Source organism: Pelodiscus sinensis, chromosome 1 (assembly GCF_049634645.1).
Source record: "Pelodiscus sinensis isolate JC-2024 chromosome 1, ASM4963464v1, whole genome shotgun sequence".
NCBI lineage: Eukaryota > Metazoa > Chordata > Testudines > Trionychidae > Pelodiscus > Pelodiscus sinensis.
This window is the reverse complement of record NC_134711.1, coordinates 295,805,192-295,820,449: the sequence shown is the minus strand read 5'-3', so window position 1 is coordinate 295,820,449 and position 15,258 is coordinate 295,805,192. Positions and strand designations below refer to the sequence as shown.

Here is a 15,258-nt window from a genome sequence, read left to right as displayed (position 1 = left end):
AATAGATTTCTTTGTATTTTACTAATGTGAAGGAAGCATCTGGATGAAATGTCAGTAACAGAAATCCACACAGGTGTGAAGCTGAGTTTTGAACACATAGGAAGTTGTGTTCTTTTAAAAGGAAGTTAATGAAACAAAGTAAAATGAGTACATAACGTGTAGGTCAGGCACAATGATGAAGCACATGGTAAGGGAACTCTTTAAATTATTATAGCATATTAATGACTATCCCCCAAAATTATCCAGGATTTCACAAATATAAGCAGAAAGGCTAAGCATTTCAGTATTGAGTGTTTGACCACAACAGGAAATATATGTAAGTGCAACAGAGATTACTAGAAAATAAAGAGGACAGTAAGATAAATGTGCCCATCTCCTTGTCTATACAATATTATGACCCTGGCGTGTTTGGCCCAGTTATACATTTCTTGGGTTATTATATTATCTTACTCCTCCACCATTTTGCTTGGGAGCCCGTTCCCTAGTCTAATGGTCATCATGTTTAGTGAAAATAGAAGAGCAACAGAAGAGTGTAAAGAGGAGATTAAGAGCCTGATTCTGCTCACCTAATTCCACTGATGTTATACTGCCAGAAAACCAGTAAGAAAAAAAAAAAAAAAAAAGGTACACTGGAAATATTTCAACAGCAGGAAATATTTTCAAAAAGCTATGTAGAGTGCAAAAATTCAGTGATGAAAAGTAAATAAATAATACTGTTTGGTAAAATTTCTGAAGAAGAATCTCAGCTTTATTTATTAAAGCCTAAATAGAAACCAAGGATTAGACAAAGTTTATTGTGCTCCCTCTATCCAGTGAAAAATATTCTTTATTTTCTTTTGTTCAGTCAGTAACATTTTTGGCACATACACGAGAAGAAAAAAAGCTCAAGGAAATAGTACAGGCTAGTAAAAACTACTTAATGGAGAAACGTCAAATCTATAATATTTGTGCTGAAAGACAATAGATTTCAATGCGCAGAAAGAGAAATGATGCAACTGATTCCTTTTCAAGCTGGGACATACCACCAAAGTGACCTTAGATCTACATTTATTAATAAGCTGCCTTCATCAGAAAAGAAGAGATGAAGAAATGAGTGCAAGCATGATTCTTGTCTATAGTCTGACATCCTGCACAGTGCCTTGACCCACATGATTTAAATGAGATCCCGCTTGAGGAGCTAAACATTTTTCATGTATGCACTTGAGGCTATACAATCAGATCAGTTCAAACACAAACAATAATCTATATGTTTCATTTAGAAAACCTCTGTGTTCTTTTCTTGAGAGTTTAAAGGGAGTGAGGACAAGATGGGAAAGTCTGCAGGAATATCATGCTGGTGAAAAGAACTAAAAATGGCAAACCAAAGTATTTTATTTTGTTCTACATAGGTTCTTGTTTTGCACTCATCACCATGTACACTGAATGCCTAAGTATTCTGCTAGCCTACAGAAAAAGTACGATGCTAGCAGGCTAATACAGTTTTCTATTTGGTGTTCAAGCAATAATCTTAAACCTGTGCTGGATGAACTACTGCTTGGAAGGGTCAATTATAATTTAGTCTCCACCCTCACTCAATCTCTTGCTTCTCCAGAAGCAGATTGATGGGTTCCCTTCTCCTCCCCCCAATATTATATATATCAGTAGAGCCCTGAAAATCCTGGGATATCTGCTTTATATCTGCAAGTATCTGCATCCATAGATGTGGATATCCACAGCTCATAACTTTACTATTGCCATAGTGCAGTTAATGTAAAAGTTGCTTATACAGTAGCACATCAACTTTTTTTTGATGTTACATACACATAACTTTAATCCAAAAGAAAAAACAGAAATTCTAAGAAAGTCACAGATGTGTGTTTCCTATTTCTTCCATTAGATTAGATATATTGCACTGTGATCAGTTTTTATTTTTAATCTCATCTATCTGTCTTGGCTGAATTTTAAAAGCTTTAGGCATTTTAGGAAAGGATTTCTCACTCTGTTATGTTGTGGCCTCTTTTAAATTATTGATGTAATAAAGCTTCATTTTTGTCTTCACTAGGCTGCTGCTCATTGTCATATCCTCTCGTACAAAAAAAATGCAAACATGTTTAAGGAAAACGGTTTGAACCTGGCAGACCAGTTTCCCAATGATCAGAATATAGACTGAACTGGAATTTGTATCAATCTCGCAGCCCTATAGAGTAACTGCTCTTGAAAATCAGTTGAAGAGGCAGTAGTGAGCAAAAGATGGAATGTCACATGTTTCTAAATTCCCCCCAGAAATAAACTAGAGAAATATAATGGAAGCAGAGCAAAGATATGCTGGTGAAACAATATATTTATTTTAAAACACAGCAAATACAGTTTCATATTCTCAGAGTTTGCAGGTGCATTTTTCTAATAATTAGGTGACTTAAGAAGAATGCTACTAAAGCGGAGTTGACAGCAGACCTGGTACACTGCTTAACATACATTAATTTCTCACTTCATACTTCAAATCTATCCAGTCATACACTCAAATTCACCCACAAGCAATTCTAGTCAGGTAAATTTACTGTCTCCAAAGGACCAATTAGAAACAAAATTCTTCCTTAGAGGACCCCTTTCCTCTGGACACTAGAGCCCAGAATTTAAACTTTAAAAGCTACTGAATTCATCCATTATTTAGAGCAACCTATTAGGATCTATGAATCCCTCATGCTTATATTAATTGAACTATCAGATAAGCAATACTCATCCAATATAATAACTATGAGAATTATTTAAAAAAATGATTTTCACATTTTCAAAATAAACCCACAGAATACCGTGTATATTTTTTTCCATTTATTTATTACATGACTTACAATAACTTATGATAATATTAAGTCTAGTGATACAACAAACTGCAACCAGTATGACATGGCCAAATATGAATACAAGTACAACACACTGTAATGTAACAATGGAAGAAAATGGAAGTGATTTTCTTTAGCTGATTGTTTTATTTCAAATAATCAAGACTTGTTTTTGTAAATCTTGCAAGTTTTCCTGATAAATTAACAGGTTGGGTTTTTTTGTTTTTGTTTCCTGAAATCCATTAATACAAAAATGTAATATTTGAGAAGAAAATATCCAAACGTTTTTCTTCCAAGAAAATATCCAAACATTATGGAAAAAGGCCATACACTGCTCTTTATAAAAATCTTACATTTATTTTGTGATTAATATGTCAGTATTTAAAACTAACAAAAATGGAGTTCATCTTCCACTAGAGAAACTCAATACAGTGAATATAGCAAAAACCACAACTAATTACCCCTACATTTCAACATAACAGACAATGTGTACTTATATGAATACTGTACTTTTTCATACTTTACTGCTGTCGGTGACTGAAATGTGAAGGTAATCAATATGCACAAATACAGATATTAAAATGCATACAGATATTTATGTGCACACTGTGTTTATATATAGATTTTATATAAAAGTGTGCATACATACCTGCACACACATACACCCACTGACACTCACACAATGATTTCAAATGGGAGTTATGGTCACTCAGCAACTCTAACAAATCATATCCAAATAGCAGAGTAGGCCATTCAACAAGTAATTAAAAAGTATAGCTATGAATATCCCCTTCTCAGAATTCAGAGATCTGTTATTTCTGTGAAATAATACATCAAACATCAAATACATTTTGAATGTTCTTAAACAGCCACCTGTATAGCTATATCTGCTTATAAAATGATTCCTGTGTGATATAAGGTTGTATTTTTATTGAGTATTCTGGTGAGAATCTCTCTTCTTGAGAAACAAAAAAAAAACCCTCCAAAACTTCAGATTTTTGTATTTGTATTTACAATCTTGATGTATTTGCTTGCATAATAATTGGCTACTAAAAAAAAGCACTGTAAACATTAATATTTGTATTGGACAAGTAAAGAGGTAAATTTAGCCTCTGTTTCTAATCTAATTTTTTTTTCACGAAATCATACATTTGGGTACCATTGAAAGATTTTTTTCTATAGTACTATAATTTTAGCATTTAGAGTTGGAGGACATCTTCTCTAACAACATATTTTCCTATATAAAGTTCACATTATAATGTAAATTATAAAGTTGCAAAAACAAGCAATTTTATTTATTTCAATTTTTAAGCAAGCCAATAATTGTAAGCCATATGCTCTTTTAGGCAGCATAACATTACATATCTTTTCTTATTAAATATATGCATACATGTATACACAATGACATATGCATATTTATATAAATACTCACATATACCTGTATACATTTTTATAGCCACAAACACCATAACAAAAAAAAGGTGTAAGGGGCTAAAAAACAAATGAAATGTATTCTTCTGAATTGTTTTATGATTTTGAAAAGCAATTTTCCACACTATGATGCTGAAAGCTTCCAGAAAATTTGACAATATTACAATACAATGTGATTTAATTACAATGCAAAATAGCATGTTTCGTGAAGAGACAAAAGGCCAAATGTGTCAATATATTATCTTTCTTATCACTACCATTATTAAACAGCCTATATACATATACAAGTGTGCATATAAGGGCTCAATCCTGTATCCACTGAAGTCAGTGATGGTTTTGCCATTAATTTAAGAAAGGATCTAAACCAGATTCATCATCAGGTGTGCATAAGAGCTTTTAAAACTGTTTACAATTCTGCAGGAGAGATGTTCAGCTAGTGTAAGCTGCCATAGAACACAGACTTTAATGGACCAATGAGAATTTGCACCAAGTGAACATCTGCCCTTAGTTTATCAAAAAGACCAAAGCATTTTTTCATATATTCATTTAAAGAAGCCAGAAACATGATATAATTTTCCGTGGATTAAAAAACATTTTACCCTTTTATATACTGTGCTTCACATTTCAAATGTTTGTTGCTTTAAAAAGTTGCAGAAAGCATTAGAAAATATTCATGCCTAACCACAAGGCAAGGGGAAGCAAAATATTCACAACCTATACAAGACTTTCAATCTCATGGAAAAATCCTTATGGTAGGAACATATCATGCTGGGTAAGAAGAGGAACTATACAAAGTCCAAATAAAACAAAGATACCTAAACCATTGTGCTATTTAATAACATGGACAAAGCCAGATGACAAAATAAAAGTTGCATTATTTGCAAGCAAAGCTACAATACCAAGTTAACACACTTTCAGTTCACAAATAAACTGGAATCTTCTGGTCTTGGTCCAAAGAAACATTTTATTTCTGCTTATGAATAATGGAATTACACTCCACATAAAAGTGAATATTAATGTTTATAAACAGCATGCTTTTTAATACTGTAAGGCAGTGTTTCTTAAACTGTGGGTCCGACCCCCCAAAGGTCATGAGCAACTTAGAGGGGGGTTGTGAACAACTGAGAGGGTGGTTGCAGCAAGGGAGAGGGGGGTCATGGAAACACAAGTTTGAGAACCCCTGCTATAAGGAATTTCTATTTCTAGAGCAAATGATATACATTGTTCCTTGAAGAAACCCTTAATAAGAATTGTATGTTTAAACGATTAAATGTTAGAGACTAGTATATCCTTTGAAACAGCCTGGAAGGAAAATTGGCAAGGATATAGTACAACTATTAGTCCTAAAGTCCATTTCCCCTCTCCATAGCTACCAAAGCCATGATATTCAGATTCACTGGCAATATCTACTGTCTGTGCAAAATAAATAATGCTTAATGGACTGCTCTGATCAAGTAGTAGTCCATGTGACAGAGCAGGCATGATAAAGTTCTGGGAATTTCTTTTTTTGAACGTAAAACCAATCCCAAACAGCCAGCAGCTTCTTTGTTACTCTTCTATTGCTTTCTCTGAATTTTTGGCAACTGATGCCAACACACTGTCACTTATTATGGACTCTACTAGACTTACTATTTTTTTTTTGTTACAAAGAAACAAACAACAGGCACAAGCGCAAATAACTTCACCATTACTGAGGCTTTTAGGTAAAACAGGGCACATTTTGATCTTGGCAGAGGCATCTCAATTTCTGTTTGAAATCATTTTAAACCTGAACTCTAAAGCAGGTATGGTGAATTATGGGTTCAAAATGGATTAATCCAATTGCTTCAGCAAGCCAGCCAGATCAGTGTCTTTCTCCCAAAATGATACTACAATCAGATATTGAATATATAAAAGGGTAAGTGTTGTGTTCTGCTGCCCTTTAAATTTTTTTTTTCAATGTTCTCTGTAAACATAATGGTAATATACTAGGCTGCGAGTTATATCATCACATGTCAACATTTTCTAGCTGCATGATTTTATTAAGGACTAATTAGCATAAATGCAAACTATTACATTAAAAAGTTGCTCTATAGCAGCTAAATCTTCTGGCTATTTAAGCTAAATTTCCTGATTTTTTTTTTTTTTAAGATGTTGTATTGGGATGTTACCAGTTACCTCAGGAACACCACGGGTATAGATTTTTTGTTTATTCAGTGTCAGAACCATGTCAGATTCCTAAGTCTTAAGTAATAAGTATTTGATATACTAGAAGTAAATGAATTACTAAAAATAAATGACCACTACACTATGCCTTAAATATAAAGGATAAATATAAATTAAGATTTAACATATAACTGCAGTGATCATAACTATGTAAATTTTATCAGCTAGTTCCTATGCTCACAGTAAAGCAGCAGAAAACAAACAAAATTAGTAGGTGTGTGTTAAGCAGCTGGTTATAATTAAAGATCTACTTTGACACTATAGGAGTTTTGCATATTAATTTTGGATAAAGTGTCCATGATATAGAAAATGAAGGAACTCAGAAAAATTCAGACATTAAGAGGTTGATTCATAATACCACCATTTTTAAAAGTTTCTAATTTTCAAATGGCCTCTTTGGAAAAAGTACAAAACATGTCAGAGTCTGAGAAAGATTTTCCTCTCCTTGCACAAGTAAAATATACTTTGTAAGCCAAATATGTGTTTGCTAAAAGAGGTGTCATTATGTGTTTATAGTATGCTATTTGCTAACAGGTCTACATATTTTCCAACTAAAATGGATATTTTCATAGCAATATTTATTTTCCTATGCAATACAAGTGAGATTAATATAACAGCTCTTGCATGGTACATGATGCCTGTAAAATGTCATTTTTCATAAAGTTATCAAATTGTAGTACGTGAGGATACTTTCAGAAGTGCTTTGAAATTATTTATTTTCAATTAGCAACCATATATGGTTTGTGAACTTTCTTTCTTTAAATTAAGAACTCATTGGAAATTGGTATGAAGGAGCATATTATGGAGCAGCAGGGTGGTGGAGAATATCAATAGTTTTCTGTAACACAAGTTGAGCTATTTATTAAGAAGAGCAACAATGCCCATGTCCATATCATTGTGAATAAAGAAAACTATATTAAAAACTGCAAATAAATAATTTCTTTCAAAAGATAATAGGAGTGTTGTTCAGCGCTCAAAATTGATTTTTACATTGTATTCACCTAACCCAATCATTTTCTTGTAATGTGTGCACACATGCTTAGTTTTCATTTCTGAGTCAAGCACTCAATGCCTAAACCTAAATCTTGTATCAGAAAAGTAAAACCGCAAATGCCCTCATAAATGTATATATTATTTGATTTATGACTTTAATATTAAATATGCAAAACTCTTTTGTGCAATTCACGGTTACTGTAAGTTAGCAGCTAATCTCATAAGAAACGTTAAACCTTCACCAAATCACAAACCATAAACACTGTTCCATTTTTTCTTTTACACTGAGTCTCCTACTGAATCCAAATCATCCGAAGAGAGTGGGCGATACAGGTCCTGTAAGATGAAGGGCAGTATAGATTTGTTTATTGTGTTCAATTTGTAACACTGCAACTGTCCTATAATCACTTTTTTATTGTGGACCAGAATTGTTGATTTAATTTAAAGTCACCTGTCTTAAATCAGAGCCTTAGAAATGTAAGTAAGTCTAGATTTTGTCAATAGGAAATACTTTAAATGGCAATTTATTTTATCCTTAGGTAATGAAGACCCCTGCAATAAAACAATATATGAATGCTTTTAAGAACCTCATACCAGTTTTGGGACTTCGCAATATCAAATGCAAGTAATACTATCCTTTTGTTTCTTCCTTAAACAGTAGCAGATAAGTAAACACTTACCTTATAGTATAAGGTCATCAAGACCTAAAAGCTACTGAACCTACGTAGCATTGGCCCATAAATATTTGGTCCTAAAACAGCTAACTGTTAATATTGCAGCTGCATGCACAATACTATTTGACAGCAGTGCTGCTTTTTTCCACAATTTTTTTATTCAGTAAAAAAACAGCATATAAAATCTCTAGTCACTGGCTCTTTCTGATGGTAGCCAAGCAACAAGCTCATGTCAGCAGGGAGCGAGAGAGAGAGAGAGAGAAGCTTTACTTCTATTTTTCAACACCCACTCTAAGCATCCTCTGACTGATCAGATAATCCTCAAATGCCAGAGGTGTGGGAGTGTAATAGGTAGCCTCATCGAGCCTACATAAGACAACACTTTTCACAAAGATATGCAATATAAGAAAAAGTTCACCAAGCAGAAGGGTACATAATAGAGCATCATTTCAAGGTGAATTAAGTAGAAGTGTTGAACTAAAAAGGGAGGAAATTAATTCTGTGTTCTCCAGTGCTTTACCATGCCCCTATATAAAATAACTCATTAAGGCTATGTCTACACTGCAGCGCTCTTTTGGGATACTGGCAGTATCCCGAAATAGCTATTCCGCGTCTTTTCAGCACACCCGTTATTTCAAAATATAATGGGCTTGCTATTCCGAAGTCCCTGTAAAGCTCATTCCAAAAGGAGTAAAGGACATTTCAGAATAGTGATTTATTTCAAAATAAGTGCTGTGTAGACAGCGCCAAATTTTGAAATAAGCTATTTCGAAATTAACTCGAAATAAGCTACGCTAATTTTGAGCTCTGGGTGCAGTGTAGATGCACCCTAAAAGAGCATGGATACCGTGGGTTTCATGCTAGCACTCTTTTAAACATGAAATGGATTTACAAATATTAAAAACAAATACAAGACATACACTGCTGAAACCTTCAATCATACAAAGACACCACTATCACGTCAGATGAAAATGGTGATGACTCAGCAGTAATATAATTCTATATTTTTCCCCTCAGGAGACTATTATTCTATTTAAAAAATCCTAAAAATTGTGACTAACAAAAAAGGAATATTTAAGGAATTTTTATGCTTTTGTTTGATTTTTTTTAAAGACCATAACTCATGAACATTTGTGTTTTCTTTGTAGGTGCACAAGTCTGGAATTTCACATGCATGTATGGCCTCAATAGTCAAGAGTGCTCATAAATCACCAGTTTGCATGAATGCATACAGCATTCAAAACAAACCCCACGTTCAGGAAATCACGCTTTAAATGTGTCCCTGTCTTAGTAACCACTCTAGGTTGAGGCATAACTGTAAACAGATAGTCCTTACTAATCTTAATGCAACTATTTATCTTATTCAGATTTCTTCCACAGGTACATATCATTATGTGTTGGTATTTCTGAAGTGCAAAGCACATAAATGCACCTATTTGTCAGTGAGGAGATATGATGGGGTGTGTTCCTCACAATCACTTTGAAGGGGTTAGTGTATGCCAGAGGGACACATTAACTTATTAGGCTGCTAGCTCAGGAACAGTTCAGCTGAGAGGTAAGCCCTAATTAAGGGAAGCTCACCTGTGCAGGAAAAGAGGGGGCGTCTATGAAGCCAGAGTACTGATAACAGAAAGGAGGCCAGAGGGAAGAAATCTGCAGTCATTTCCCAGAGGAAAGAAGATGTTGGTCAGGCTATGGAATCTAGTCTGCATTTACTCCCTGGGAGGAGGGAAGTTGGGCTGGCAAACCCAGAGAAAAGGGGAGCCAAAAGGTTTAGGACTTGGGGAAAAAGCAATGAGCTTTAGGATGGTGCAGCTGGATGCTGCTGATTAGAGGGACCCTGACATGGCACTGAGAGTAGAGGGTGAGCCCAAGCCAAGGTTCCCCTGTTAATCACTGGGGAAGTGGCGCCATCAGGGAAGTGGCCATCGGCAAGGAAAGACTTCGATACCATGAGAAGGGGAGTATAGTGGCCTAGCCAGAGGACCAGCCTAAGATGACAGAGCGCACTGAGTCACAGAGATACTAAGAGACGGCTGGGCTTGCAGCAAGAAGCAGAAGGGGCACTGGACTTCAAAAGAGAAGATCCCCCAAGTTTCAAGGACTAGACAACCCTAGTGGTGAGTGGACCCCGTGGCTGGTCACCCTAGTTGTACAAAAACAACACACAGACTATCCCTGCCTCCCCTGTGGCATTCCTCAATTATATGGATTTTCAACTATGTAGCTGTAGAAGTACACACTAGAGATTAAAATACTAAGCTCATTTTCTATTTTCAAAATTGGTGTAAACTAAGTATGAACAGTAACTCTAACATTAAGATTTCAATTTTAGACAGGAAATGCAGGATCTCTTATTAATACAGGTTGAATCTCTGTAGTCCAGCACCATCAGGACCTCACCGATTTGGCAAATAAAAGAATTTGCCAAACAATGGGAGGTCAATATTGTTTAGAAGCATTTAAAACACTTCTATTGCTTAGTGGGCTCTTAGAAAACATTTAAGAGTAAATTAGAGTGAAATAACAGCACAGACCATTTAGAGCCAGCACTCATGGCTGTAAACAAAGTTTATGGGACTGTGGGAAACTGTGTCCCACCCAAGATAAGTGGACATCCAGCTAACTACTAAAATCATGCTGCACCACGGATGTTGCCAGACCAGAGAGTGATAGACTAGAAAGGTTCAACCTGTATTAAATTGTCTATGTCGCACATACAGAATTGTTCTGGATTGCTAATTATACTGTTAAATGTCATTTGCCTATGGAGTGAGCCCAATCTTGTCCTGAAATATTAATGCACAACACTCACTGATTTCAATGGATGTTGCATAGTTTCAGAAAGATAGGTCTGTGCCACCTGTATACAAATAGGTGAGGATGAAACTTGGTTTTCCATTTCCTGACTTCTGAGTCAAAACTTTCATTGACTTCAACAAGGCCAAAACTTCATTTTTTAAAAGTATATGCACAAATATAATAAGGGGTGATGGTAGCGACCCCTACACTTAGGTTGCCACTTTCAATTAAGACTGAAAGGGAAGTCACCAGACTGATAATGCAGTCGAAGCAAATGATCCCTTTCAATTAAAAAAAGACTCTGAGGATCTTTTTTTTTTTTTTTTTTTTGAGAAGCATGAATACCCATAATATTTGCAGCAGGCCTTTGGTATTCAGTGGGGAGAAACTCCTCAAGCTACAGCTGACTTTTCTTCGTAGCATTTAAATTCCAAAGTGTTCCCCATTTCTTCTCTCACACTTGGGGTTCCACAGGACAATTCTAGCAGACTGGCAAAGTTGCTGAACACTTCAAATAGTAAAGGCCATGCTTCAGCCACAACAGCAGACACCGAACCAGGATGACGTGGCACTAAAAACATGGGGACTCCCTGGCAGCACTTTGTCCCAGGCACCACAAAGTCAGGGGCTCCCTCATAGGTTTGGCCAGGAAAAGATAAATCTAATTTGATCACTCCTTGATGGAAGACTCCTTGGCCACTATTAGGCTCTCTATAAGCATAGGATGCAACTTGGCTAAAATAGGGTGGTTTCTCCACAAATCCTCTGAGATGGTTGTGACCTGTGACCTTGTATCAATTAGGGTCTTGCACAGGATACCATTCACTTCCTCAGTTCCCTCATTCAAGGGTCCCATCAGGCTGGAATGCCAGTTTGTGGCTGGCAGAGTATGCTGGTAAGTTGTGCACACTGATGCTACTGGGGGAAGACGTCTCCCCAGCTCTACAGCTTTCACCTGTGCCTCAGTGTTAGACGTAAGCAGTTTAAATCAGGAGCCTAACTTTGTCCTGACACCATGAGAAGAGGCTGAGGGGGTTGCCAGCAGCCACATGCTATGTGGCCTTCTTGTTCACAACAGTGGCATATGAAACAACCTCTGGGACTACAGACACAAACATAAGGGGTACTTCGACCACTTTCTCATCCAGAACTTTGGGGTATTGCCACACTGCTGCACCTTGCTGCAGCACCTGTGACTCCAGTTGTCCTATTCTCACATGGCTCCGTTTCTAGAGGGCAGTCATTTCTTGGACTAGCTCAGTGAGACCTTTCTCTGCCTCCAGCATCGCATGATCTGGGGTACTGCTGGGTAGAAGCACCTTAAGAGCAGACTGCACAGCATCATCTGACAAGTCAGCTTGTTGCAGACTGGCCTCTGGGCTGGCCTCTCCTTTCTAACCTCTAGGTTTTCCTCTCCAAGGCTAGCTGACACAGTTCTTCTTGCCACTGTCAGAATGTCACGTAGTGAGGCTGCACAGGTGACAACCTGTGCCACGTGTCTCGATCCTGGACAAGCCCAAGCCGACACAACGTGGTCATTGGCAGTTGGGACTTTGACCTTAGGGGATAACATCATTAGCCTCTACCACATGAGCTAAAAGCTAACTGGCTCTTAGCTAAGGCTGTAGAGCAGAATTCACTCTCCCTTGTCAGTCTCGGTGCCTCTGGGTCACATATGTTTCTGCATATATACACATATTTTGTCTCCATATTAAAAAAAACCAACCACATAATACAGGGTTTGTTCACCCCGCCTTCTTCTCTTCTTTGACTTCAAACAAAGCTCTGGGACACATTTTGTGCACAGGAACACAAGTAACTCCCAGTAACTCCCACTGAAGTCAGTGGGACTGCTTGCAATTATTGAAGGCAGAACCTGACCTTTTTACAGGAGAGTTATTGCTATTTTCGTTTATCTTGAATTTCAAAAGATAATTTCCAATTTGCTGAACATGTTGGTCATACCACCACCACAGAGTGTTTAAAGCCCTGTGTAATTGCAGCATCTCAAAAACACTCTGATGTGATGCACTTGGCATGGAAAGATAGAAAGATGCTTCCTTTCGACCCTCTCCCAACAAACATAGAAGAAAGTGTCTTTTGCCCTTCCTGATGGGAAAAAACCCCATCAGTGATGGAGAGGGAAAAGACTGAGATGTATCCAGGAAAACAGGCAGCCCCAGAGCCAATAAGTGCCTCGTTTGGGCTGCTGATGCCATCCACCTTGATGGAGACCCGCAATATCAGTGTGAAATTCCATAAATTCTGATGATATTTTCCCGGTTCCCAGTGACTTATTAACAGTTAATCCATAAACTTTGGAAGTCAGATCTTAAGGACCATGATAACACTGCTGCCAAGGAGGGGGCTTCAGGCAAAACTCATACCACATGAAACTCACTCTCTCACTTACCTGTGTCCTGAATCATCCAAAACCTACTAAAATGAGGCTTCAAGTCTCACACTCTCTCAGGTTTGCTTATGACTTCCTATTTCACAGGTATAGGGAGCTAATACGTAGTTTATTTAAAATTGAAGGAGATGAGAAAGTCTGGGTGCAACTGCATTTGTAAGCCACACTGAGACATGGTGCAGTGACTCAAGATTTCTAAGGCCTGCAGACCACAGTTGAGATAATGTCAGAAGAGACAATAAATAGACATGTTTCATTCTCGCTAGACTGATGCAATTAATTAAATCAGTGTGAACAGCACTGACCTGCCCATGGCCAACTCCCATACAGGAGAATACTATCTTGACCCAAACATGTTCTGTTAATAGAGGGATTACTACAGCAATAACACAGCTATCACCATCATGCTACAGGGATGTGCTGAATGGTTAGGTGCGCTATGTATTGTAGTCTCCCTAGATTTTTGTTATTGGAATTTAAAATCTAATTATGATCCTGGGCCTCCAATGCACTAATTCATTCTACCGTTGCCCTGATACTGAGCCACTTTGGCCGATCTAGCAAAAAGCTATTATATATGGTCATGACAATTTAGCTAAATTCTACAGAGCACTTCCTCACTTTGCCCCACAATTAAAGCTGGGGTGCCAAAATGAAATTATGGAATTTTTAGGAGGTCTACATTTTCCTTCAATTGTGAAATGCTTGGCCAAACACAAAGACATAGAAGTGTTCTGAACACAAGAGCAAAGATCTCTTTTATTCTTCTTAAAGATAAGCCATTACCCAGCACACACATTCTGAAAGGTGGAGAGCTGCTGCATTCCAGTTGTGTAACAGGCACAACAAGAATTGTAGCCAAGCCCTTCTCCCCATATGTCTGGCTAGGTGCAATGAACACTTATGAGGAAGGCAATATTGGTGACACCCATGCTAGATCCTTGCTCAGTCAGTGTCAAAAATCAGTTCCTTGTTTCCTTACCCTCTGTTTTCGCAGACTTCCTGGACTGGTAGGAGATGGACTTGGAGACTTCCCAGAGCGGGGAGTAGAAAGCTGGCTACCAGGGGTTCCATTAACTAGAAGGACAATAAATAAATAAATAAAGTAAGTAAGTAAGTAAGTAAACAAACAAACAAACAGGATGATTAAATAAAAGTTTGACTCATGGTACCTGTAGAGTAAAAGCAGAGGAAAATGATTAATAATCATGTCTTAATTCTATTTATGTTTTCTTAAGGGAACCATTCACTCTTTTAAGATTTGTAAATGTTAAATAACGTAGTGCAGAAAGAAACTGCTTTTCTGCACTGTGATTCTGACCCTGCCAATTTATACAGTGCTTAAACAAATATGCAGCCACTCTAAAATGATTGTTTAAGTCAATGGTGATGAACTTTCTCTTTTTTTTTTTAATTCTATAGTGCCTATGCATGCCTATCATGGAAAGTCATAATGCTTTGTTGCCTTAACAAATATTACCTATATTTAAACCCTAATTATGCCTGTCAGTGCTACCAACTAGGAATAAAAAACAACACTGCTTGCAAGAACAAATCACTGAAGCTTGCTGTTAATCCTTCACATATTTGAAGACATTTTTGCATTACTATCTGACCTAAACATCACCTCAGAACTAACTCTGATGGACTTCAGACATATCATTGAACTGGCCATAAAATCTCAACTATACATTATACCAAACCATCACTTACTTAAATAGTAAGCTCCTTCAGAATATTTCAGTGTATTTAATTTTAAGAAGCATTTTCAGCCTTTGTAAGATATGCTCTGTTATATTCACAAATAGCTAATACCCAAAGAGTATCCTAATGTACTACAAAGTGATCACATATAGGATGTCAATAATATTTTTAAAGAAATAAATGATTTTATGTATCTCTTTACACACACAGCCATATT

The 15,258-nt window shown here is 36.7% G+C and overlaps 1 protein-coding gene across 4 annotated transcripts in view; it reads right to left on the bottom strand.

Moving 5' to 3' along the window:
- DCLK1 (doublecortin like kinase 1) overlaps positions 1-15,258 on the bottom strand; it is a 310,171-nt gene that overhangs the window by 60,479 nt on the left and 234,434 nt on the right. For 3 of the 4 annotated variants that reach the window (XM_075919170.1, XM_075919169.1, XM_006134224.4), the window contains one exon: positions 14,320-14,414. In XM_075919170.1, coding sequence (XP_075775285.1) covers positions 14,320-14,414 — 95 coding nt within the window. Of the gene's footprint in view, positions 1-2,794; positions 7,785-14,319; positions 14,415-15,258 lie in introns of those variants that run through there. The other variant, XM_075919171.1, reaches the window with a different exon arrangement.